The 25,769-nt window shown below is 56.1% G+C and overlaps 1 protein-coding gene across 6 annotated transcripts in view; it reads right to left on the reverse strand.

The window, feature by feature from the left end:
- Nucleotides 1-25,080, reverse strand: part of Bcl9l (BCL9 like) — a 28,840-nt gene extending 3,760 nt beyond the window's left edge. Inside the window, exons 1-9 of one of the 6 annotated variants that reach the window (XM_052188522.1) lie at nt 24,393-25,080; nt 21,227-21,290; nt 18,449-18,505; nt 8,323-8,424; nt 6,737-7,122; nt 5,998-6,117; nt 2,906-3,116; nt 2,658-2,742; nt 291-2,574 (exon numbers count right to left, since the gene is read on the reverse strand). In XM_052188522.1, coding sequence (XP_052044482.1) covers nt 291-2,574; nt 2,658-2,742; nt 2,906-3,116; nt 5,998-6,117; nt 6,737-7,122; nt 8,323-8,424; nt 18,449-18,505; nt 21,227-21,234 — 3,253 coding nt within the window. In that variant the 5' untranslated portion in view covers nt 21,235-21,290; nt 24,393-25,080. The remainder of the gene's footprint in view (nt 1-290; nt 2,575-2,657; nt 2,743-2,905; nt 3,117-5,997; nt 6,118-6,736; nt 7,123-8,322; nt 8,425-18,448; nt 18,506-21,226; nt 21,291-24,392) is intronic. The other 5 variants (XM_052188524.1, XM_052188523.1, XM_052188525.1 and 2 more) reach the window with 5 other exon arrangements.
- Nucleotides 25,081-25,769: the final 689 nt, after the last annotated feature.

A 25,769-nucleotide genomic window follows, 5' to 3' on the forward strand; every position in this document is an offset into this window, starting at 1 on the left:
AGAAAGAGAGCAGTGGTCACTGGTGAGGTTAACGTCTCTCAAATCTCCACCTCACTCCAGACACCCCCATAGCCCACTGACCACAGGCTCCCTGTGGTCCCTACGGCCCATAGCATCTCCAAGCAGCTTCTGCAGCGGGGAAAGTCCAAATTCCAAGTGGCACCCTTCAAGATGCCTAGATGTACCTGGAGCTCTGTTTAAGAGGCTCCGTCCAGCATAGCTGCCACCACGCCCCTGCAGGAACCTACCCGCCACCGAGGACCCCACCCAAGCCCACCCAGATCACTCACCCTGTTCCATGTTGCCCAGGGAAGAGGAAGAGTTTATGTTGAGAGGCGGCTGCTTATTCTGGGAGACCCCAGGACTAGGCATAGCTGTCTTGGGAGAGGCGACCCAGCCTGGAGAAGGCACCGCCATGGAGGGAGACTTGAGCCTGCTGGGTGAGCCAGTGGGTGAACGCACACTGAGGGAAGAGCTGAGAACCTGGGGTGACTTGAGAGGTCCTGGTGGGTTGGCAGAAGGCAAGGGTACCATCTGGGAGGGAGTCTGGGGTGACTTGAGGTTGGCAGAGGGTGAGGTGACCAGGGGCGAGTGCACCTGGCTAAGGGTGGGTGACTTCAGATGCCCCATGCCTGGTGAGCCCATCTGATTAATACTGATGGTGAGATCTGAAGGCCGCCTGCCCAGCCCCCTGTTGGCAGAGTGCACAGACCCGGGTGGATTGGAGGCAGGGGGCAGAGGCATATGGCTGAGCCGGGCAGTGCCCACAGTGCCCATGGGCACGGAGCTCTGGTCAGGGCTGAACATGTCTGGAGTGTTGCCCATGTCCTGGGGCATGGCTTGGTAGGGTCCCTGGCCCCCAGAGAACCCCTGCTGGCCCTGGTTGGGAAACTGTGAAGGCATGAGCATCTTCTGCGGACCCCCCATCATGCCACTACTGTTCTGGGCCCGAACCCGAGCCATCTCTTCAGGACTGAGGCCCTGAGGACCCATCATGTCTCCGGGGCCTCGCATCTTCTGTGACATCAGCATCTGCTGCTGTGGCGTCATCTGCACATTCAGGTTCATGTTCATGTTCATGTTCACATTCATGTTCATGTTGAGGTTGCCTGGCCCCATCGGTGGGTCCACCTCCCTCAGCCCAGACTGTCCCATCGGAGGGCTCAGCAGGCCCCGGCCTCCACCAAACTCTATGCCCATGGGAGTGCCGGCCAGACCATCTCCTCCGGTCATCTGTCCCGAGAACATGGCAGGGTCCATCTGTCGGTGCGCCTGTATCATCCGTTCCATCTCCATGCTCTGTCCCATGCCACCGCCTGCCATGCCCAGGGGACGCTGCATGCCCATTGACCGCTTCTCCAGCAGCTGGTGCCTCAGCAGTTCCTCCCGGACACGGGGCGTCATGAAGCGCTCTGCCTCACCCTGCCCACCGGGGTAGGGCACGGCATTCTGGGCAAAATTGCTGGGTCCCCCGATAGGGGGCAAGTCTTCGTTCCAAGCCATGCCGGGCCTTACAGGTCTCTGCATGGCATTCATGGGTACTTCCATGGGCATACTCTGCATACCTCCAAATCCAGGTACCCTTTGCATCTGGTTGCCTGGGAAACGGGGGCCGGGGAAGGGAGGTCCAGGTCGGAGCTGCATGGGATCCTGGACATCCATAGGTCCTCGGAGTTGTGCACCCATTCCAGGTGGCCACTGATCTCCAGGTTTGCTGTGGTAAGGAGGTGGGGGCCCCCTCCCCATCATGCCCCCCATTCCCACCATGTCCTGCAGAGGGCGGCCTCCGTGCAATCCAATCTGCTCCTCTTTCCGGCGCTTCTCCTCATAGTACTCTTCCTGCAGTTTGCGCCAGGCCACCTGCTCAGGTGTCAGACTGTCCTGGCCCAGCCTCTGCATCATCATGTTCATTTGCTGTCCCATGTCTCCACCCTGAGGGTGCCCCGGCACGTCATGCTCCAGTGGGGGGCCTCCCAGGCTCTGTGTCTGTGAAATCATTGACTGCAGAGGCTCCTCGTACTTCTTCAGGCCCCCAGGAGGGGCGGAGGGAGGGGGCTGGGCAGCGGCGGGCGCTTGTGCCGGTGGGCCTCCCTCACCAGCTCCCCCAGTGGGGCCCTTGAGGAAGGGTTCAGTCTCCCCACTGCGGAGCAGCAGCCTCTCGATGTCTCGCAGCGTCTGGAGGGAGCGCTCGCGGTGCTCCAGCTGCTCTTTGGACAGGCCCTCTGAGCCCACCAGGTTCCTCTGCCCGTTTCCTGTGGGCGTGGCCTCCCCCAGCAGGGCGGAGCCAGGAGCATTGCCAGGGTCTCCTCCAGGAGGCAGGGGGTTGTTAGCAGTGGCAGCCGTTGGGGTGTTAGGGTGGGTGCCCCCAGTCCCACCACCTGTGCTGGCAGCTCCCACTGAGTTGGGGGCCAGGTCCTGACTGGTGTCTTCAGGAGGCCCCTCCGGGGGCAGAGCAGGAGGGGCACTGCCAGGGGCTGGGGGTGGCGGTGGCAACGGAGGTGGCTGGGACTGTGGTGTACCTGCTGATGGCGTATTCAGGGGTAGTGGTTCTGGGGTGGGTGGCACTTTAGGGGCCTGCGGGAGGACAAAGGTAAAGAATAAGACAGACGAGGGGACACCCTAAAGTATCTTAGAGCCAGGCAGGCCACCACACTCACCTGATCCAGCTTGGCGCGGGGCACATTCTGCTGATGGTAGGCGAGGATGGACTCTGCCCGGCCCTGCAGCACTGCCTCTGCCGCCCTGCAGGGGGAGCAGTCACAGGCAGCTCAGAGAGGGGCAGAAGCAAGCCCGCCCTCCCCGCCAACCTTGCGCCGCCTCCCATATGTGCGTCCCACCCCCCATGTGCTCAGGCTGGGCGTGGGTAGACAAAACCCCTCATCCCTCATCTCTCCCAAAGACTTACGTGTTGGCCAGATGGGTGGTGAAGACATAGACGAACTGTGACGGAGGCTTTCCTGGGACGCCCCCACCCCCACCCCCAGGGACGTCTGGCCGAAGGCCTGTCTGGGGGCCATGTTGGGGGCCTGGTGCACTGCTCTCACTGAGGGGTAGTTGGGCAGTTTGGCCAGGACCCAGCTGTGGGGCCACCATGGCTGGGTCTGCTACATTACAATCTGCAAGAGGAGAGAGCAAGAAGAGCAGGTGAGCAGCCCCTGCGTGGGAAGGAGAACCAGCTGGTGTGCCAGCCTGGGAGGCTCACTGCCTCAAGCCCAGGCCCCGAGGGTCATTTGTCCCCACAGCTGTGTGTTTACCAGCCTGGCTCTCCAGGTCACTTGCCCTATACTAACCTTTGCCCAAGATGGCCGGAATGCAGAATGATGACCATGTAGAGAGGAGAGAGAAAATGTGGCAGAGACTCCAAAGCCCTGCTCTTCTCTAGATTACTCCCGCAGTCCTACTATGTGCTCGCGCGTGCATGTGTGTGTGTGTGTGTGTGTGTGTGTGTGAATATAGAATCTAATGAGCCAGCCAAGGAGAAGCCAGGGAGGACGGAGTAGTGAGTAGTGATTGATGATTCAAACCACAGACAGATTTTCATCCTACCCCACAATTCACTAACTGTGATTTTACAAAACATAGCATTTGTCTAAGCCTCAGTTTCTTCACCTACAAACACTACTCAGCTCCCATGTGCCCTGCCTGAGGACAAGTCTTAAAAAAACAAACAAACATGGTTACTATGCCACAAAGCAAAGCACCAGTCTCAGGAAGGGTCAGAAAGGCTTTCAGCAAATGATCAGCACAAGACTTTGGTCACCACTGATCTGCAAGCATCGTATGGAGGTGTCCCCATCAACGACACGCATACACACAGATGGATACAGGTGAGATGAACACAGTTTGCAGGGCATGTGAGAAAGGGCATTTGCTTCTGTGTCCTCTCTGAGCACGAAACCGTCCTTTTGGATTTTGCAGGGGAAGGGCAAGCATACACACACACACACACACACACACACACACACACACACTTTAAGGGCACAGGGCACACATGGAGGTCAACAGAAACACTGAGTGCTGGCCCTCAGACTTTATCATGCACACCATGTTAGCTGGCAGTGAGCTTCCATGGGACCCGCCTGTTCCACCTTGAGTGTTCTTGTTGCTGAGCTTACTATAGGCAGATACCACTGGACCCAGCTTCCTGTGTGGCTTCTGGGAATCTGAAATCTTGCAAGGCAAGTTTTCCCCCAACTGAGCCACGTATACAGCCCCCTTTTTTGGATTTTATAGATTAATCATTAGTCATATTTAATTAAACCATTGGCTTCAGGTGATCAATTCAACTTTCAGCCCCTCCCCCCTGACGAGGTTGGCGTGTGGGACTGAAAGCCCCAAACCTCTGTTCTGCTTTGATCTTCCCAGTCGCCATGCTCCATCTAGAAGCCACCTCAGGGCTGCCACATACACCAGTCAATATAGCATTAAACAAAACAGAACAACAACAACAACAACAACAACAAAACACATATCCCTTTGGAGATTCCTAGGGTTTTAGAATAGTAGGCCAAGAAACAAGAGAAGACCGAAAATATATTTCACATATCACAGACTGACATACTCAGAACATTCCCAGAACATTCCTCAGCAGCAAGACAAAACTCCTTCCATGCTCACAAGCCTGGCACTCCATTCTCACATAGATAAGATCCACGACTGGTCATCCAGTAGGTGATGCGGAAATCCACGCTCGAACAGAGAAAAACAAGCTAAAGCCTCCCCACTACAAACCACAAGTTTCAGAAACTTCAGAAATCACAAGGACTTGGCCAAGGCGACAGGCACCAGAGGCCTAGAGTATAAATCAGAACACACAGCAGGTTCCTACACGCTACAGAGAGGGAAGCGGAGTTTATCACGAGAAGGCGCTTTTTAGTACCATAACAGCAATGCAAGCTAACACTGTCAAAGCACGTCACTTGCTTCAACTCGGGGAGACTGTAGGGTGCCTGTCTCAGGAAGCAGTGACAGATTCTACTGCTCGAGCATCCATAGAAACTGAACATAGCTCAGACAGCAGTAGTTCGCCACATGGGGCCTTGGCCCCAGGCAGTTGTGGACACTGCTCAGCGGGGTCCACTCATCCCCCCTACTCACTGGCTGTCCCCTCCGCTGTGGCAATCATCATTACACATTCTTCATGAGCAGCTGGGAGGACTAAACTCAGTAGTGAGTGTACTTTTCTTTCTCCTTTCTTTAATTCCTGCCTGTAAGCAGCACACAATTTAACCAGACACAATGGCAGACATCTTTAACCCTAGCACCGGAGAAGCAGAGGCAAATGGACCTCTGAGCTGCAAGGCTAGCCTGGTCTACAGAGTGAGTTCCAGACTTTCCAGGGCTACACAGTGAGATACTGTCTCCAATGACAACAACAACAGTCCACAATTTAAGCTCCTCTGGCAAGTTCCTTGTGTGCATAACTTGGAAGCACCAAGGACGTCTCAGGTCTCAGGCTCAGAAGGATGGAGAAGAATGAAAGGGACGCCCATTAACCGACACTCACATCCCCTCCTAGAACTGCATCACGAGCATTTTCTGAGTGTCATTTAGAGACTGGAGAAAGGAACCAGGGACACAATTAAGTGCCAGTTCACACCTAGGCTTAGTGAGGCTTTGCAAAGCCAAGCCAGATTCCCAGAGAAGCTGGGCCTTTCCTGCCCATCCTCCACTGACCGGTAGGTGGCAGCATAGGCCGTGAAATCTGTTAGACAAGTAGGTGAGTTGTCCAGAAAAGGGATTACCTGAGACCTTAGAGAGAGGGAGGGAGAGGGGGAGGGAAAGAGGGAGGGAGGGAGGGTGAGAACCTGAGCTGTACACACACCATAGATAAGGAAAAAGTCAAAAGCAGGGCTGAAGGAGAGCCTGGGCTCCTGGTCCTTGCCATTTCTTGAACAATCCCCTAGAGCCCTAGGAAAGGATGCTCCCTTAGGACACACACACACACACACACACACACACACACCAGGGAAAGGCACAGAATCAATGGGCACTCACTGTGGGCGGCCCCAATGGGCTTGTCCTCCTCCTCGCTGTCTGGTCCAGAGCACCATTCGTCCCCACTGTACGGCTGCTTCCTTTCCAGCACACACCTCCGTTTACTCCGGGGTGCCACCTCTGCCCAGGCAGGATACAGGCAGGAAGAGTAAAAAAGTGTGGCAGCGAGGCCCAGTCCTTCCACATACAAAGGCCCTCCCGGACCATTCTCCAGAGTGCCCCACCCTAAAGGGCACTGCCCAGACCACGGTGGGCACGTTGCCAGTCCCTGGCCCCCACCACACCACCATTTGTTTCTGATTTCTTTCTCCAACCCTGGATGCCTGTCTCCCCTTCCCCCCACCCAGTACAGCATAATCCCAACCACAACTGGTTCTAATTAGGGCTTGGGGGGGTGCAGGGAGGAGCCACTGTGACTCTTCCAGGCCCCAGTGCCTGTTCCCAAAAGGCTCCCACCAGCCAGGACATCAGGAGACTTCAGGGGTGATGGGATGGGGGGTTGGTCTTCACCCGACACCTCCCTCTATAGTGGGGGCTATAGAAGTACTATCGCTCTGGTACCCTAACCAGCCCCACTCTGGAATGAATGGTTGACTGATGGGTAGAGGTCAGAGAAAGTTACTACAAACAATACATGTTGGACGGCACAACAGGTTGAGAACTACGGAAAGGATGGCCTCCGACCAGTTCGGGTCTCAGGCTGTAGATGATGAAGTCTGAGGGTGAGGGAATACAGTACCTTTGGCCTCTGAATCAAGGGATGGAGTTCCTGCCTCCCGCTGCTCTCCAGAGTCCACAGACACACTCCGCTCCCGCTTCACCTTGCCCTTGAGTGAGCTGAAAGGAGACACTCCTGCCTGGGGGTTCTTCAGACTTGAGTTGCCAGGTGAGATCTGGTTGGCTTTGGCCCCATGGCTCCCCGCCCCCACGCCCTTGGAGCCCAGGTTGCAGGTGGGTCCTTGGTTCACATTCTGGTGCTGAGATTGGGCCCCTCCGTTCCCTGTCTTGCCATGATTGGTCAATTTATTTTCTGGGTGCATTGGCTTGGCTGGGGCAGGGGGGCAGTGGCCTCGAGGGGACAGCGGTGGACTCCCTGGAGCCTCTCTCCTCCTGGGGTGGGGTAGCCTGGGGAAAAGGAGGAGAAACAGGAAAGATTAATCCTGCGAGGAATTAGGCATGCCTGGACTTTAGCTCTCTAGCCTCACCTAACAATGCAAGGGGTGGTTAGGTGCTATCTTGAGACCACCTGCTACTCCCTACCTCTGTGTGGTTCCTCAGATAAGAGCAGGGCTCTGTCCACCCAGGGGAGTGGAGATGTAGCAGAGTTCCTTCTTTATCTTCTAGGCTCAATTCAAATGGAAACCAAGGGCTCTGACCTGGCAGAATCTCTCTACCTTCAGGCCCAGGATCTCCCAGATTCCTAGCAGCCCTTTCTCCCTAGCATTTGATGAATTCTTAGCACCTTCTAGGGTTTGAGACTCCATTCCAATGCCCCAGACCTCAACTATGCTGTGCCCTAACAACTAGCTGAGAAGGGCCACAGGACCTGTGAGTCACTGCTCAAGCCCGAGACCTATTCCCGAGGGGACTAGGGAAAACACAACCGAGAGTGGTACCCACAGGTCCAGAAGACTCCCCAGAGCCCAAAGGGGAAGGCCTGAGAGGGTGGGCCAGTAGGCCCTGGCAGCAGGCAGGGATGGGGTGGGGGGGCAGCAGTATGTCAAACAGACAAGAGTACAGCTTGAAGCCAAGGATTCCTGCAGCCTAGGCTGCGGGCCCTTTAAGCTCCAGCCCGCTCCCCCCACCGCCTCCCCCTCCCCGGAGACCTATTAATAGCCGCTGGAAAGATCACATCACGGGAGAGGATATTTATCCCCCCTCATTCCACACCAGCTCAGATTTATTTCAGCCCTGCTGTCCTGCTGCTGCCGCCTGGCCCTGTCTGCCCGCTTCTCCTGGGGAGGAGGGAGGCAGGCACCACCCCCACTCCAGCTCCTACTTCCCCCCCCCCACTAAACTGAGGCTGGAGGGCTACCCATCACACCCCCAACACTAGGGTAGGATGGGGGTCTGTTCTAACGGTTTAAGGAGGGAAGAAGGGACCAGAGGCAGGCAAAGCTAGCTGCCAGTCTCCTCTGCCCCTGGGCCCAGGCGCTAAGGCTGGCTGCCAGCTCCTGCCTGGGGCCAGACTTCACCACTCTACTTCCAACCCACTGGTGGCCAGGAAGCCAGGTGCCCGAGGGGCTCCTTTCCAAAGCAGCACATCTCTATAGCTTGGCCCCATCACTATGGGCCCATATCCCACCCTCCGTGACACCCACACACCTTGTCTTGTTAGCCAGGATCCTCATGGCTCCCACACACAGTGGGGCTACGACCCCTGTGCGTGCTCGGGGCCCAGCCAGGTACTCGGTACTGGAGCAGGGACTGCAGCAACAAGCCCCAAAGAGAAAACTTGTGACTTAGGAAGGGGGTGTCTGAAGGGGAGGGAAGGGGAGGACCCAAAGCCCCGGGACTAAGGGACTGGATAGGATAGGTAGGGTAGGATTGCAAAGAGGGGACTTCTCAATCCTAAAGACCAATCCAGTCGCCATCCCTTCCACACCTTGTCCTCAGGGAGCTTGCAGTATCGAGCAAGCCCCCCACCCTAGAACCCCCCCCTCCAAGGACTGTAGAGTCAGAATTCACTAATAGGCTTGGTCGCAAAAGTGACGCGTGGGGCGGCTGCGAGGACTGCTCTGGCCCACTGGGGGGACTCCCGCTCCGAGACACACCCCTCACCCAGGATTCGGGAATCCCTCATGCCCCGCCCCAGCACTGCGCCCTGTCCCCGGGCGCTGCAGCCTTCCAGGGGCCGGGGTGGGCGCACTGCCCTGCCCCGCCCCCAGCTCCAGGCCTAGCCCGTGCCCATCCCGGCAGGCCCGGGCGGGCAGCGAGAGGCCTGGCGGGGCCCCGGGGCTGCAGCTGGGCTCTTTTGGAGACCAGTAACGCTGGCTCAGATTCCTCCCCGACCGCAAGAATGCAGGAGCCTCCCCTCCCCCCTCCCTCACACCCCCCTACCCCGCCCCCTTCGGCAAAGCCCGAGTGCGGAGACAGAGCGAGCTAGGAGTCAGAGAGCGGGGAGGCAGCGAGCGAGGTCGAGGGAGGCAGACAGGGCTGCAGCGTGGATCTCCTGGGTCCACTGGAGGGCGCGCAGACAGACAGATGGACAAGTCCTCCAGGGACTGCCTGGGCGCTAGCCGGGCGGGCAGACTGGGAGCACAGAGCTGGGACTTGAGAGACCCACAAGCACCAGAACTCTGACTCACACGCACACTTACAGCTCACACGTGGACAGGGAGACAAAGACACGCACGGAGCCCAGGAAACTAGAGACGCTCACGGCCAGCCAGCGGAGGTGTGCCCGAGGGACTGGGCAGCACGAACCATCCGGAGCCTCCAGGCAGCCCGGGGCACACAGACATTCCCGCCACCCAGCGGAGGGATAGCCGGCGGACTCATTAAACAGATGTGAAGACTGAGACCCAGACACAAGGGAGCCATAGAAAGTTGAGCCCGACAGTCACAAAGAATACACAGAGGGCCATACACCAACAAGCTGGCTTACACAAACAGACACCTCACGCAACCGCCCCCTGCTCTGTCCCCTTTACCGGCCCCCAGCAGAGATCCCGGTAAAAGGTGGGGGAGGGAAGGGGAGGAGTCTTGAGTCCTGGAGCCTCTTCCCGTGACAGGTCCAGCTAGACACACCCGTACACACTCCTGTTCCCTGCTCAGCTGCTGGAAGCTGGGCTGGGACCGCCAAGTAAGCGGGGCGCTACCAGGTAGTTTGTGGGCATCTAACCCTTAACCCCTGTAGAATCCTGGGCTTCCCTGTTGCAACTCTGTCTCTGAAAAAGGTTCCAAAGTCCAGGACCTAGTTTGCAGCACCTGCCCCCTCCACCACCCCCCACACCCCCCACAAAACACAACCAGGGAAGAACAGTGAGGCAGAAGTCACTGAGGACTCCTGGGGAAATCACCCTGGTCAATGGAGGACATCATATTTGAGTTCTCACCTCCATCTCTGGTTGATTCTCTCTCTCTCTCTCTTTTTTTTTTTTTTTTGGATTTGGTTTTGTCGAGACAGGTTTCTCTGTGTAGCCCTGGCTGTCCTGGAACTCACTCTGTAGACCAGGCTGGCCTCTAACTCAGAAATCCACCTGCCTCTGCCTCCCAGAGTGCTGGGATCACAGGCGTGCGCCACCACCGCCTGGCCCTGGTTGATTCTCAAAGCCATCTCCCCAATTTCACAAGGAGGAACTGAGGTGTGGGAAAAGCTGTGTGCTCTTGGGTCACATGACAGCATGGGCTACCCAGGACCCCCATTCCAGGTACCTTGGGACCCTGACTATTCATCGCAGTCAGTCTAAATCAAATCAGTGGGCTTTTCACATTTGAGCCCCCAGAACTTATCACCTGTTACAGGGGATTGGGGATGGGCCATCTAGTACTTTCTGTTAAGGGAGGGGGGGGTCTCAAAAACTGGAGACCTAGTCTTGGCATAGTGACTCATGGCTGTAATCCTAGCCCTTGGGAGGTTAAAGCAGGAGATCGATCACAAATTCAAGCCCAACCTGTGAGTTCCAGAACAGCCTAAACCACCTATAACAAGATTTTGTCTCAAAACCTTCCCTGAAAAAGCTATGGGTGAGAGGGGACGGGCCACAACTGTAATAACCCAGGGAAGGGCTGTTAAGAAACTGGTCCTCTTCAGCAGTTCCAGTGATTCTGAAAAGTGCCCCCCACCCCACCCCAGGACGCTGCCTCCTCCTCTCACCCAGCTGCAAGGTGAGCAGAGGTAAGTGCGGGTGTGTCAGGGCTATCCTGTCTAGCATCTCCCCGACTGGCCCCAGCTCCCAGAGACCCCTCTTCCTCCCATGCTCAGTCCCAGACGACACCTGAAATGTGAAGCCTTGAGAGACCAATGGTTGGCAGTGAAATGCTTAGGCACTGACTGAGTAAGGCGCCTCCCTAGCACTGGAAGCCCCTGGAGATCTAGCTTGTCAGGGGAGGCTGGGCTTTGGGAACTCCACGCTCTGCTCTTCGACTGGGGAAGGGTGACATGTGCTCACAAATAGGGAGCAGGTGCAAGTCACCTGAGTGAGAGAAAGGCCAGGAGCAAACCCAGGAGAATGTGCCTGGAGCAAAGGAGCTGAGAGGAAGGAGACAAAGAGGCCAGAGCCAGGCCTCGTGGGCACAGGTCTGCGACCCCAGCACTTGGGAGGCTGAGACAGGACCCAGGACAGCTTTGGGGTACTTAATGAGCTTTTGAAACAAGAAGCCTGAAGTGTGTGTGTGTGTGTGGAGGGGGTGGGTGCTGGCCTCCACTGTGTAAAATAAGGAGAGGCCACAGGTTAAGGGTTAGTGAGAATGGTCCCTGTGGGAGGAGGGAGACAAGGAAGGCTCCATGACCACAGCCTCCAGGCGGTCTGTGTCAGTCCTGTTCAACACAACGACTCCTCAGTTGGGCAAGGATCCATATATCCATGCAATCTTCCTGTTTCCAAGCTGGGAGTCTGCGCGACCAAGACCAGCCAGCTCTCTAGTCTCACAACTGTCTCAGGGAAGCTGGGAGCTGTGGCTCGGGTCTAGAGCAGGGAACTGTGGCTCAGGTCTAGAGTGCCAGCACTCGGGAAGCTGAGACAGGAAGATTTCTGTGGATTCAAGATCAGCACAAGCTACACAGTGGGTTCCAGAAGACTTTCTACAAAACGAATGCTTTTACTTAGGTGTGGTGCCTTAGACCTTCAGTCCCATCAACTCGGGAGGTAGAAATAGGCTGGCTTTCTGATTTGAAGGCTATCCCAGACTATCTACCAGATCCCAGGCCATCTAGGGCTATGTAGTGAGATGCTATAGCACACACGCACGCACATGCAGATGCGCACATACAACAACTATGATGACGACAACAACCAAAGTACATTGCACTTCAGGGCCAATGACATCATCAGGAAACCAAATACTTCATCAGAGGACCTATGTACAATCTCAGCCAGACCAAGGAAACCCAGAACAGTGAGAAATGCTTATAGAGGCCATGTCTCCCACATGCAGTGGACAGAGACTTCTGGGAAAAAAATGTTTGGTGCATAGGGACAGGGTCCTTGGCCTGTGGCCGAGGGAGATTCAGTTCCCAAGATAATGTCCCAATTCCACTTTCTCCTGGTGTCCCCTGGTCCCTTGTAGTACTCAAATTGTTTCCCTGAGGTGGTGACTCAGCTAGGAGGTCTGGGTTTCAGAACCTAGCTCAAAGAGATCTTCTCAAGGACCCAAGGTGTTATTTTAGTAGGGACCCTCTAGGTGGGGACTTCCAAGCTTGGGGTGTGGGGTCCCCTCCTGCCCTGGTTCCTAGCAACGACTCCCCTCCCAGGAGTCCATGCAAATAAACCAGTTTTGCTTGGGAGGCTTCACCTGGGAGTTTCCAGCTTGCCCCACCTATAGCCCCAGGGTAAGGTCATACAATCCTAAGCCTGCAGGACCAGCGAAGTCTGCAGATTCTAGATCTTTGCAATGCGGGATCTTTAAACAGAATGCCTGTGGGAGATTAGTTCTACTCTTGCTGGACCACTGTCCCGGTGGAGCCCACGGGGACAAATGGCCTTGTCAGGACAGGCCTAAGTTCACCTCTCTTCTTTTGGCTCTTTCAGCCATTACCAGTGAGTCCAGACCTCAGGAGGCAATCATGTCCTGGCAGTAGGGTGCCCCCAAAAGACTGATGCCCAATCCCTAGTTACTCCCTCCCCCTAGGGAGATGGGTAGAGGGGGGGAGAGCACTAGGAAACAAGACAGGGCAGGAAGCCCAGGCAGGCAGCGGGCACTCTGGGCCAGGCACAAACAGCCAACACAGGAAACCACAGCCCACCCCCGCCCACCCCACCCGCCCAAGGCTCTGGGAGAGAGGAGTGCCTAGTACCCAGACTGAGGCCCGGGCCAGGGGTTAGCCCAGGGCAAAGGAGGTGCTCAAAGGCCTCCAGGCCTCTCTCGGCCTCAGACCCCACCTGAGGAGGGGGAGAGGAAGCTAGGCTGGCAGAGATGGGCTGCCTCTTTAAATCCACCGAAATCCTGAGCTAGGCCCAACCCAGCTCTGGTTTCACAGGAAGGAAAGGAGTACAGGAGCCAGCAAAGCCGAGACGGTGGTGGCTGGAATTAGCCCCACCGCCCAAATATATCTGGACTCCACTGCCACCCTACTGGCACTTCCTGCCCCCTGGCACCTGTACCAGAGTGGGGGCGGGGGAGGGTCAAGGTGCTACCTCTACCTGATAGAAGACCCCATATCAGGGGTGGCCTGTTGCTCTATGCATGTGGGTGACGAGTGACTTCTCAAGCTGCACTCCTAAAACAGGAAGGGAAAAAACCTGAGCCAGGTAGCTTCCTGGGAGTCTTCACCTGGTCCGAGTCTCCCAAGGGGTTAATCTGGCCCCTATTTAGGAGGGTATGGGTGACCGAGGAACGTCCTCCAAACTGCCTGGCTACTAGAAACAATGGGGCCATTGTGGGAGGAGCAGAGTGCGGGCAGGCTACTGGCACAGCCAGCACACCGCGGGCATGGGCGGGACCTCGCCCAGAGCCAGAGCCGGCAGGCCTGCGGCACTCTGCTCTCTTCCTCAGGTACTGCCAGAGGCGGAGAGGACACATCTTCCATCCCTTGCCTGGCCTGCCTGGCCCAAGCTCTTGGCACCAGCAACACCTGAGTAGCCATGTAGCTCTGTCTACGTTGACATGCTGACAGCTATGACCCTCCAGGAAGCAGGGGCTTGTGGGCCTGGGCTAGTGGGGGTGGGGTGACGAGACAGGATGTGTGCCTGTGATCTCCAGCAGGGCAGACAGGAAGGCCAAACTGGGTTTCTAGTGTCAGTCCTGGCACCCTCAGGCAAGAAGGGCTTAGAGGACCAGCACCGTGAAAGCAGTGACAGGCAGGGTCCTCTGACCTAAGGCCTCCTTTCTCACAAGCACACCATAAACACAAGACACGTTTCAGTGTCTACTGTAGCCTTGACCATGCATCCTGCCACAGTTACAACAGAAGTACGTATACTTGGGCAGGTAGATGCCAATCCCATCGTGCCTCTTCTAAACTGCAGACCCCTGTCCATCTCTTCATCACTCTGACCCTCAGTTTACTCACAGGCAAAAATCACAGAGTGAGGTCATTACCAGAAACTACCTAAAAATGTCTACGACACATCAGCCCTCAGCCGAGTCACTCGGGCACTCTCTCTCTCCTAACACAGGACCCAAGAATGTGGCATGTCACGAAGGTACATTTGTAACGAGAAAGAACCATCTACAGATAGTTGCCTTGTGAGTATTCAGGCAAGCAGGGCCCATGGATATCATACTGTGTTACACAAAGGCGTGGCTTTCTCTGTACTCTGTGAAGAAGCTTGTTCACTCTACCAACAGGCATCCCTGATCAAAGTTCTCTGACTTTCTCCAACCCAGAATGTGAATGTAGAGAACAACCATCCAAAGCTCCCTCAGCCTCAGGTCTTACCTGGGGGTGGGGTGGGATGGGGTGTGGGTAAGTGAAGGAGACTTCTCTTCCAGTGATCTGCAGCCCCCCCAATCTGACCCCTTTGGAAAATACATGCAATATGGAGCCATGGTTTTCTCTAAAGAGAAGGTCTTAGACAGAATGGGCAGCTGATAAGCAGTCCTAGAGGACAGGCGGCCCAAGGAAGAAGCTCATTCTCTTCTCAACCAGAAAGGGCAATACCTCTCAGGGTGGCCCCACAAAGCCCCCAAAGGGTTAACAAGGTCCTAAAAATAAACCTGTTCCCAGCAGGACCCACTGATCAGAACCCTCCAGCCATCTGTCCCCGCTTTCTTCTGTTCACGTTGGAACATCTGAAACCGGCCCCAGAGCCCCAGCCCAATCCCAAAAATAGCCCCAGCCTGCCCAAGGAACAGGCCCAGGGCTGGGCACAGGCAGCCCAGAGGCCGGGTACAGGAGGCCCGGCCAGCTCAACAGTCCAGCACTGCAGTGCAGGCAGATGAGTCTTACCTCCTGAGCCCATAGAAAAGGGGAAGTTCTCTTCCATCTGTCCCAGCAGCAGGTGGTGGGCAGCACAGCATGGGGCTGTAGTTTGTCCCTCCTGGTCCAAGACCATGGAAGGTACCTGGTAGCCGAGCCCAGGCCTCAGACCCAGCAACCCTGTTATTCCTTAATCCACAGAAGATCCTAACCACCTGTCGACATAGAGTCTTTGTCCTGTGGGCAACCCAGCCCTGCCATCTCCTCCATGGGTCCCCACCCACAAGTCCCCAAGCTCCATCCTGACCATCCCAGTCCTAGCTCAGGACCTTTGTGAGTTCTGGTTGCCCACCGGAATTCACATCCTCCCCCACACCTGCCCTGAGACACACCGGATTTTCTTCAATGCTCTTAGGGAAGGATCTCAGGGGTACTCTTCTGGGTACCAGGGGTGCTGACACACCCCTGCTCTCCTTGTAGACTTGAAAGCCCCTCCCCCCCCCCCCCCCCCCCCGCCTTTGCAAGATGCTGGGCATGCTTGACTCATCTCTCGGGCACCGCCCCTCCATATTCAGAAGGTGTTCAAGATGGTACCCAACAACCGGGGGCAGGTAACCATACCCATCCACCTCACCGCTCCACACTGCCTTATTTTTTCCCAAAAGAAGGTCCCTGACTCTTAGACCAGTAAGGAAAGAAGGAGGCCATTGGAGTCATTGGAGGACAGAGTATGTCCTCCAGTCTGGTGACAGAACAGAGCAGTGGGAGTCAGATGGTAGGTAGGCTCCAAAACTAAAGCAAGCAAGCAGGCCGTGTGTGTGTGTGTGTGTGTGTGTGTGTGTGTGTGTGTGTAGTAAGGCTGGGTCCAGAAATGGAGAGTAAGGACAAAGGAATTGGGTGGGGCTGTGGGTTCTTGAAAACTCAAGTCAACTACAAAACTTGAAATCACAGTATCAGCCAGCACCAACAGTGGGGAAACTGAGGCAACAAGGTTTGTCTTGCCAGCTGTGGTACCTCACGACTTTAATCCCAAAACACAGAGGCAAGCAGAGTTCTGTGAGTTCAAGGCCAACCTGGTCTGCATAGTGAGATCTTGCCTCAAAATACAAAAACAAGGTGGTTGTGGAAGGGCATTAGAGTCTAAAGACCTGGGCGGGTTCTTCCTCTAAGCCCTAAACTTTCTCTCTCTCCCTGAGGCCCCAGGATAAGGCTCCTGCAAGGAGCTCCGATCAATAAGAAAGTCAAGCACCTCTAATGTCTAACAAACATCTGCAAACTCATATGTTTTACCTAATCTAACTTTCAGAACAATTCTGTAATAAGTTGGGGTGTCTCCCACCCCCATCTCTACCCCCCTACCCCTGGATGGAACCCAGGGCCTTGAGTCTGCTAGGCAAACGACATCACTATCTTAAAAAGTTTTCTGCCTGAGACAGGCTCTCACTGTGAAGACTGGCCTCAAATGTGCAGCAGTCTAGGTAAGCACCAAGGTCCTCAGCTTTTTTTCAGGGCCTCCTATATCTCAGGCTGGTCTTCCAGTTTACTGTGCAGCTAAGAATGGCCTTGGACCCACGCTCTTCCTGTTTCTACCTTCAGAGAGCTGGGGTTCCAGGCACGTCCCTCCACGCCTGGTTTCCGCCCAGCTTATGTCATCCTAGGCTTGAACGTGGAGTTTTGTGCATGAGCGCAAGCATCCTATCAACTGAACTACAGCCTGAGGATAGCCTTTCAGTATTATTTTTTGAGATAAGGTCTTGCCGTGTTACTTAAGCTGGCCTTGAACTCCTGAGGACAGGGCCACTAAAATAGTTGGAACTACTATAGGCAGGCTCCTGCCACCACAGCCAGTCTTAGAAAAGACTTTATTTTTATATTCTAGGGGTGTTTGGGGTTTGCTGGTTTGTTTGTCTATTTGAGACTGGATATTACTCTGTAATCCAGAATGGCCTCAAACTTGAAGTGATCCTCCTGCCTCTACTTCTCAGTTGCTAGAATTGCCATGCCTGGCCTAGAAAGTCCTTTTATTACTCCCTCTTTGCAAGTAGGAAGAGTTAAGTAGCTTGCCCAAAATACATATAGCCCACCAACCATATGATCAGGGTTGGAGGCTCAACACTCCAGTACTGGGTTCTTAGCCACTGCCTTGTGCAGGTGCAGCATGGTGTCAGCCCTCACGGCGTTCAGGCCTGGCCTTTCTCCCACACCCCTTTCCACCCTCCTTCTAGGCCTGATGGGTACCAGGCCCTGCACCAAAGGCCACACAGTTCCAGCCTGGGAAGCGATCAAAGAGAGCCCTGAACCCTGTGGCCCCTTTACAGGTGCCCTGCTGGGCCAGGCCTGAGATCTCAAAGAGCAAAGTTCTAGGGCCTCCCTAGCTCCACCCACCCCCAGTCCGTTACCTCCTCCCCTATCCAGGTCCCTAACAAGTCAGCATGGTCCCTGGACACGGTTTCCAGTGTTCTAGCACAGGCCCCTGCTGAGATGCCCAGGGTAAGAGAAGACCTGCTGCCCTCCCTCCAAGCCCCAGGTGGGAGTCAAAGGTCAAGTGAGACTTTCCAGAGAAGGCAGGAGTCCTAGCCCTGCTGCCCACCCACCTGTCCCTCCTCTTCCCTTCCACTTTTCCCCTGGAGTCAGAAGCAGGCCAGCTTCCTCTGGGAAGATAATGGCCTCCACCAGGGAAAGTTGGGGAGGGTGGGGGGATTAGGTGAAGGAGCTAGAAGTTCTCTATCCCTCCAGAGGACCATCCAGGAAAGAGAAGCACCTCCCCCACCCCCTGCTTCCCTTCCTCAGGCTTGCCCTAGTCAGACAGGAGCCTACAGGAGTGTTTGTTGTGAATGTAGAGTTGTTGCTAAGTAAGGAGAGAGGGAGGAGGGAAGCTGTGTGCTTGCCTCTGTGGGGTGTGTGTGTGTGTGTGTGTGTGTGTGTGTACACCTATGGAACCAGGGCAGCAGAAACCAAACTTACAGTGGTGGCTGGTAGCCAGTGGGCCGGCCAGTGGGCACCCTGGATTTGACTCAACCTCTAGCAGCCAAAGCCAAGGAGGAAGGACAAATAATTGGGACAGGCATAAAATCTACCTTGCCCTCCAGGTGGACACAGTTCTGAGTCTCCCACCTCCCACCAAGAGAAAAGCTTAGAAGTTTCGGTGGCACCCAGCTTTAACCCTTTCCTGTCCAGGGCACAAGTGCGCGTGCTTGTGCACACACACACACCATACCACACCACACACACACACACACACACACACACACACACACACACACGGCCAGCAGTATTGCCCACCCAGAGGAGAGAATGCAAGTGGGGCAGAAAGCCAGGAGGAGGGAGCTGACAGAAAGAGCCAAGCAGGAGGCTAAGCCAGAAGATGCGGCCACTGCAGACAAGATGGGAAGGCCAAAAAAGCAGCACAAAACACATGGACCCGCTCACCTCTGAGGAATGTGTGTCAGGTTCAGGTTCAGGGGTGTGGTCTGGGATGGGGGCTCCCTGTGGAGAAATGGTCACAGCTAAAAGTCCCTGGCCAGCAATCTATGCCCCTGATCCTCCCAGAACCCCAACCCCAGCCCCCTCCCCAGCCACAAACGTGTATAACTTACAGAGAACCTACAGCCCCAGGAAGTCTCAGAGTTGCTCAGACACCGTCCCCTCCACCCCCACCCCCACCCCACCCCCGCCACGGACTTCTGTGGACTGGCCAGGAGCCAGGCCTGACCCAGCTGCCCACCACACCACTCCCCCTCCCTGTCCTGGAAGCAGGAAGGAGAGGCACTGGAAGACCTCAGACTTAGTTCCCTGAGAGCTGGCCCCACAGAGAGAGGGAGGGTGGAGGACTCCCACGACCTGGCCTGAGGACCTGGGGGGAGGGGTGGCTGAAGCCCAAGGACCCGGCCTCCAGAACCAGTCGTTCCCAGGTTAACTTGGGGCAGGCAGGGGTAAGGGTTTACGTTCTGTGTACCCACGTGGTCTCCTTGCCTATAACCCTGGTCCCCTAAAGACAAAGAGTCCTGGGCACCTGGTCTGTGTACCAGGGCCTGGGGCAAGGAAGGTTTAGCAGTTTAGCAGCACTGGGTGAAGCTCCCACAGCAGGAGGGAGGGAGGCTGGTGGCTGGGCTCAGTTTGTACTGGGGGTCAAAGGGGAGTTCTTTTCCGAAGAATTCTGGGAGAGACGCCAACTAGAGCAAGCTGCTAACCACCCCTCCTCCCTCTCTCTTGCTGCACTGGGGTTGGGGGGGGGGGTGTCCCTGCCAACCAGACTTAACCCTCTGCAGCCTGTGTTGCTCTTAGCTCAAGATGGGGCTGTGAGAAGGGGGCCCTGACTGCACCCAGCTTCAAGAGACAGGAGTCAGAAAACACAGTGTGCCCACCAGAACGAGGCTGCCTCCCCATGGTTCCATCTGCACAGCCCTGCCTTACCACCATCTAGGTGACTTTTCTAGTTGAGTCTGGGAGACTCAACTCCCCAGAGGTGTCTGCAGTGACGTGCCCGTGTGCATGTCTCAGAGACTGAGATTGAAAAACAAACTGAAAATTCCTTGCCCCCCTCGTGCTGGGGCGCTGAGCCCTGTACCAATGGGCCTCTACGATTCCCTTCTTCCCACTGTACTAGGGACCAAAGGACACTTCAGGGAAAGAAGCTTGGCCTGTGCCCACCTCCTGAGGGAAGAAGGTCTCCACAGGCCCTCCGCTCCCGGAAACACCCCCTGCCCATCCTCCTCCTCACTGACCTCTGCCCGGACTTGCAGAAAAGCATTCAGTTGCTGCCTAAGCTCCTAAAATAGGAAACTGAGTCCTAGCAAGGTGCCTGCCAGTGCTCAGGCTTTAGCCAGAAGAAACAAAAACTAAAACACTCACAGCTGCCCCCCCCCAGCCCCCATGTATAACCTCACTAGCAGTAGGAAGGAAATGAGAGAGACATCAGTAAGACTTCCCCGGACCAGGCCTGCCATGGTCCACCCCAAATGTCTGCAGTCCAGGCCCCTCTGCCTTTTGCTTGGGATTAAATTTTGAGCTTGTTTGGTTAAGCAACTAACTGTAAGTGGAAAAGTCAAGTTTTCTGAAACTGACTGAACCTTACTACCAAACTCCTAAGAAGACTGTGAATTGTGACTGGACTGTTCCCAGTCTCCAATGAAGGAGGCGACTGCAGAGGTGAAAGGAACAAGTCCCTTTAGTCCCTGGGCTCCTTCTATCAGCCATCACTAAACTCTCAGGACACGGGGTTGCCTGGTGCTGCTGAGCACACAAGGCCAGAGAAAGAGAGGACCAGGCCCTGGCAACAGCTTATCCAGGCGGCTCCCCAACTCCACCACTCTTTCTCCAAGGCCTCAGAGCTGGCAGAAGCTTGGGCCTCACTCCAGGAAACCTCCCTATCAAAGGGCAGAGGACTCCACGTCCCAGGGAGCTGCAGACCTGTGACTACACCCCCCAGACTTGTTCCCAGGGTGGAGGAGGAGGCGGAACAGATGCAAAGCAGGCAGAAGCACACATCAGAGAGACACACCCCCAGCGCGCTCCGCGGACACCCCTAGACACACACAAGTGAGAGACAAGCAGACACGCTTCCAAGGTACCTCCTAAAATAGCCCGAACTCTCCTGCAGACCCGGGAGAGTGGCAAATTCAGAGGCAACCAAAGAATTGGCTCAGGAATCAGCCAGTCACACAGAATACTGACACAGACACACCCACTCCAGGACTCATGCAGAGCCACCGCATACAGAGTAGTACAGTTTGTATCCATGTGCAAGCACACAAACTCAGATGGAGAACCTCAAGTGCAGCCCAGCGAAAAGTCAGATTCAAAGACAGTAAGCCACGAGTGGGGAGGGGAGGCAGAAGGGGACGGCGGGGGAACACTCGGGATTTCAAAACAATCCTGGTTTCGAAATGCTGGAAATGCTAGGTTCAGGGCCATTCCTGAAGCTGGGGGGTGGGGGGTGGGGACACAAACCAATTTGGAGCTACCAGGACAAGGAGGAGTAAAGGGCCAGACAGAGGTGGTTCAGGCAGTGGAGAAGGGAGCCCGGAAAGGGCTACCAAGTTAGGAGCAGCACCTGGCCTAGAACCAAGAAGGGAGGGCCCTGCCTGCTGGACGCAGGGCAAAGGGAAGGCCTCCAGTGGCTCTTGCCACTGAGAGGAGAAATGGGGAGGCAAAGGGAGCCTCCATTCCCCTTCAAGACCAAAAGTTAGAAGCCACCACACCCCTTACCTACACATAGAATGAAGTGAGAATCCCTTTTCTCCAGAAGACTGCCTTGGCTCTGTTTCCCTACCTAGGAAGAGTCAAGAGACAGAGAGAGACAAATGTCCCCACATTCAGGACTGGCTAAGAGAACATTTCCCCTAGAAGTCTTCATGAGAAATCACCTCAGTTTCCCCTGAGTACCCTGACACCCAGGAAGTCACCTTTCCAGGGTAGCCAGAATGTTCTCACTGCCCCTCCTCCAACCTCCAGGGAAAGTAGACAGAGGGAGGAGGGAGGGGAAGGAGGGAGGGAGGGGAGGTCAGGCCAGGCTGGGGGTGGGGCTCTGGAGGCCGAGGCCTGGCCCTGGCACCCGGCAGGAAATTCCAGGCTGTAACTCCAGGCTGCCTTCAGGGCCACCCTCCAAGTGACACGCTGTGAGTAGCTGACTATGGCCATCTCCATCTCTCCCCCTCAGCTCCTGGTGCTGGCCACCCAGCCCTCCCGGCCCCAGCTCTGGAACTCAGAGGTCCAGACTTGGGGAAATGTAGCAATCCCTGGAAGAGATGCCCAGTCCTGGACGGAGCACTCACTAAGCTCCTTGAACTATTCCGAGTCTCTTTCCTCAGATCCCTGGGGGCAGTATACACAGTGTGGCTATGGGTGGGCAGCTGCTGGGGCTGGCAAGCAGGGGCACAGATGCCAAGCTACGGCAGCCAGGCGTTCAACAGGTTGAGCCAGTCCCTGGAACAGCCAGCCCCACCCCAGGGAGAGCGGGCCTGGCAAAGGCTCCCTGCCTGGGGCACCCAGCCTGTACCGCTTTGCTCCCACGTCTGCCCACTTTCCCACGGTGCCATCCCCCTCTATCCCCTCCCCCCACCAGGTCAGCACCCGGGCAGTGCCCAGGGCTTTGGTACAAGGAAGCAAGGGATGCCACTTCCCTGTTATCCTTGGGTGCCTGAGCTCTTCTGGTACCTCGCTATCAGCATTGGAGAAGCTCAGAGAAAGTAAACATTGCATGCACTGCACGGGGGCTAGCTCCATCAGTCCCCTACCCCCACCTCCTACCGGCTTCCTTTGATCCCGGGAAGACTGGACACAGACACTCTGGCTCCCTAGAGCTGCCCCAGGGCTCTGGGACAAAACCTCAGCCTGAGGCAGCGCCAGAGGCAGGGTGAGGGTGCCCTCAGCAACTCATCTAAGGTTCCCTGGAGGAGAGAGGCTGCAGGGTGACTTTTGACTCCCCTTACTTACTTACACCAGAGCTTATACTGCCTGCAATTCTGGTGGCGCCTGCACCCCCACCTCACTCTAAGACTTCGTAGAGTACAGTCCCAGTCCGTCCTAGATGCTCCCCCCAAAGCAGCCACCCCCACTTTGTAACACATTTCCTTTCATCTAAAGCAGGTGCCAGGCGTTCTGGCCCTTGCTGAGTGGGGGTGCCTCCCTGCCACCCACTAGGCCTCTGTCCAGCAGCCTCCCGGCCTCCTTGGTTATTGAAGCTGAAACCACCAGTCTAAGGCTTCTGTTGAATCCAGGTACCAGGAATCTGCTAACCAGAGTCGTGAGTGCTCTGTGTACTTTGATCAAAAGAGATCACTAAGCACCAATTAGCACAGATGCTTTAACCCCAGATTTCGGTGACCACCAGCCCTTCTTTAGTCTTCACTCCTCCCTTCATGAACCCCTCCACCCCATCCCAAGCATGAGGGACATGGCTCAGAAAAGAAACTCCCGCAGGGATGCCTGCAGCCAAAACCATGGTCCCTTCAAGGCCAGATAGGTGGATCACTTGAAAGTGCTTTCCTTCCTGGTACCAGAGTACTGCCTCCCTCCCTGCTTCTCACCTTCCTCTACCATTCTCACCCTATCCCGAGGTTCCCAACAGTGCTGCCTGTGAGCTGGCTTTGAGCACACTCCTCCCTTGGAGGCAGGAGATCAGGATCTTGGCCTGAGAAGGCAGCCAAGTCCATGCTAGGAACAGCAGAGGAACTGTCCTAGGGAAGAGACAGACCCCTGGAGAGGCTGAGGAGAAGGGGAGAAGAAAGTATAGGTATTGGCATTAGTGGAGGTGTAGCAGCTACGAAACAGACAGCACTCCCAGGGAAAACTGAACACCACACAGTTCCGTGGGAGGGAAAGAGGTGGCCGCAGACACACACACACACACACACACACACACACACACACACACACGTTTTCTAGGGCTCAGGCAAACACCAAGCTCTCTCCTCTCTCAGAAATGACTCTTTCTCCTAAAGCAGAGGTTCCCCCCAGACAAGACATGAACACACACACACACACACACACACACACCAAGCAGCAGACAGAACAGAAGGAGGAGGGAGGAAGGTGGTGTCAGAAAAACCCGGAAGGAAGGAAGCTGGACAGACAGACAGAAGCTAATCCTTGCTTCATTGCTCCAGAGAGACACTCTTGACTCCCAGACTTTGAGGGATGTTCTATTTCTCTGTCTCCAAGGGGGGGGAGGGGGGACACACAGGACCTCCGTATCCTCTGAAACCAAATACCAGCAGCCGTTGGGGTAGGACCATACTCCAGCTATGCAGAAGGCCTAAGTCTTACTTCTCTTCTTCATATCAAGACAGGAGCCACCTTTCCTTGGCAATGAAGAGAAACCTCCAAGGAACTGTATGACTGCCCCACCCCCAGCCAAGCCCACACCACTCAGAATCCTGGGCAGAGGAGGCTCCTCAGGCTCCTATAGCTCTGAGGCAGTGCCTGGGGGCAGAGGACCCAACCTCTCACTCTTGTTCCAACCCTCCTCCCCCAGGAGGCTTCCACGAATTAGGGGAGGAGTGCAGGGGTGCTAGGACCTAAGAGTTAGTGAGTCTGAGAAGGGGACTACATCTCCCAGAAGCCCCCAGGGCAGAGTTCCCTGCTCCAGCTGGCCCAAGGCCGGCCTTGTTCTCTGCGCTAAGGTGGTAGGGTCTCCTGGCTGCCACTAAGCCCTTCCCGTAGTGCTCCGAGAGTGCCAGCTTGGCTGAGGACCTAAGAATATCCTCTGATGACCCTAGAGGAGTCCCCCGCTTCCTAAACAGCTTGGGGTGCGAGCTAGAACGCAAGAGACAATCAGACTGAGCTTCCCCTCCCCAATTTAAACTAGATTTCGCTTGGCGCGCTCCAGCTGGCCTGGCATGACTTTAGCCCTCTGCCCCAAACCAACCCTCACCTCGGACTGGTCGGGGGTCCTCACGCCAGGCCGGAGCTGGACGCCATAACCAGGTCAGGGTCGTTGGGTGGACTGGGATCCTCCAGCAGGACGGTGGAGCCGCGGAGAAGGCGGGCAGGCGGTGGTCTTTTTGATCCTGGACGCCTTGATCTTAATACCAGCCCGGCCCGCGAGCAGGTATCCCGGAGGCGCTGGTTGCCTGGGTTCCTGCCTCCCAACCGCGAAGCATGGTCCTGGGCGCCGGCAGCAGCGGGAAAGCTAGCGCAAAGCCGTGCCGGGGCTCCGGGCTGGGGTCTCGGCCCAAACCTCCCGGCTCCGGCTGCTGCCGCTCCTGCTCCTCCTCCTCCCTTCCTTCCTTCCTTCCTTCCTTCCTTCGCCTCCTCCTTTCACTTTCCCCGAGGCCCGCGGGGACGGCGGGCGCGGGGCGGGGAGGGGGCTGTCTAGGCGCTTATTGTTGGTCGGATGCCGAGGGTCCAGATCGCAGCCCCCGGGCGGCGCGGCGCCAGGGGACCCAGGCGTGCGGGCGTCCGGCCGGCTGGCTCCGGGCGGCGGCGGTGCTGCAGCGGCCCCGGATCCGGGGCATGTCCGGCCACTGGCTCCGCCGCGCGCCGCCGCCTCCCCGGGATCCCCTGCGCTGCCGGAGCCTCGCTCGCCCCTCCACTCGGCTCCTCTCCCCAGCCTGAATAAGCATCGGGGCTCTCTGGCTGCCTCCTTCTGCCTTCATACCAGAGCCGGGAGAGGCCCCTGTCAAAATAAGAGCTCCCCCATCTCGCCGGATTCCTCGCCCAACCCGGCTCCCCCAGCCTCCCAGTGGTCTGACTCGGTAAGGCGCCCGACCGGCTAGCAGGAGGCAGTTGGCCCTGGGCGGGGAAGGGGCCTTCAAGCCACCCTCCCCCTTTCCTAAGGACTAGGGAGGAGTAGCACCCTCAGCTTCAGAGGCTAAGGAGAGCTCTGACAAACCTACCGTGCTATCTGCACGGATTGGAAAGAGTGGGAGTTGCCTGGACTGGGACCGACACACACACACACACACACACACACACACATCTAGCTCCCCTCTTTATTGTACCCACCTACATCCATTTTGCACTAAAAGCACTCCTTCCCCTCCCACTGAGGACACAAACTAAATTTTTTTCAATTAAACCTTAAGTAGAGCAAATTGGAGGCAAGAAAATGTTTGAGGAAGTGAAACCTTTGTCTTCTCAAACTCTCCCTCACCTCAAAAGGCTTCACACATACTTTCACTGCACACACACAAACACCATCCTATGGGATGTCAGACTCATGGAAGAAAAAAATTCTATGCAGTTTTTAAAAGCATTGCATATATTATCTCAATGATTACCGCTACAGACTTACAAGGAAGGGGTTATA

This window comes from Apodemus sylvaticus, chromosome 7 (genome assembly GCF_947179515.1).
Source record: "Apodemus sylvaticus chromosome 7, mApoSyl1.1, whole genome shotgun sequence".
NCBI classification, from domain to species: Eukaryota; Metazoa; Chordata; class Mammalia; order Rodentia; family Muridae; genus Apodemus; species Apodemus sylvaticus.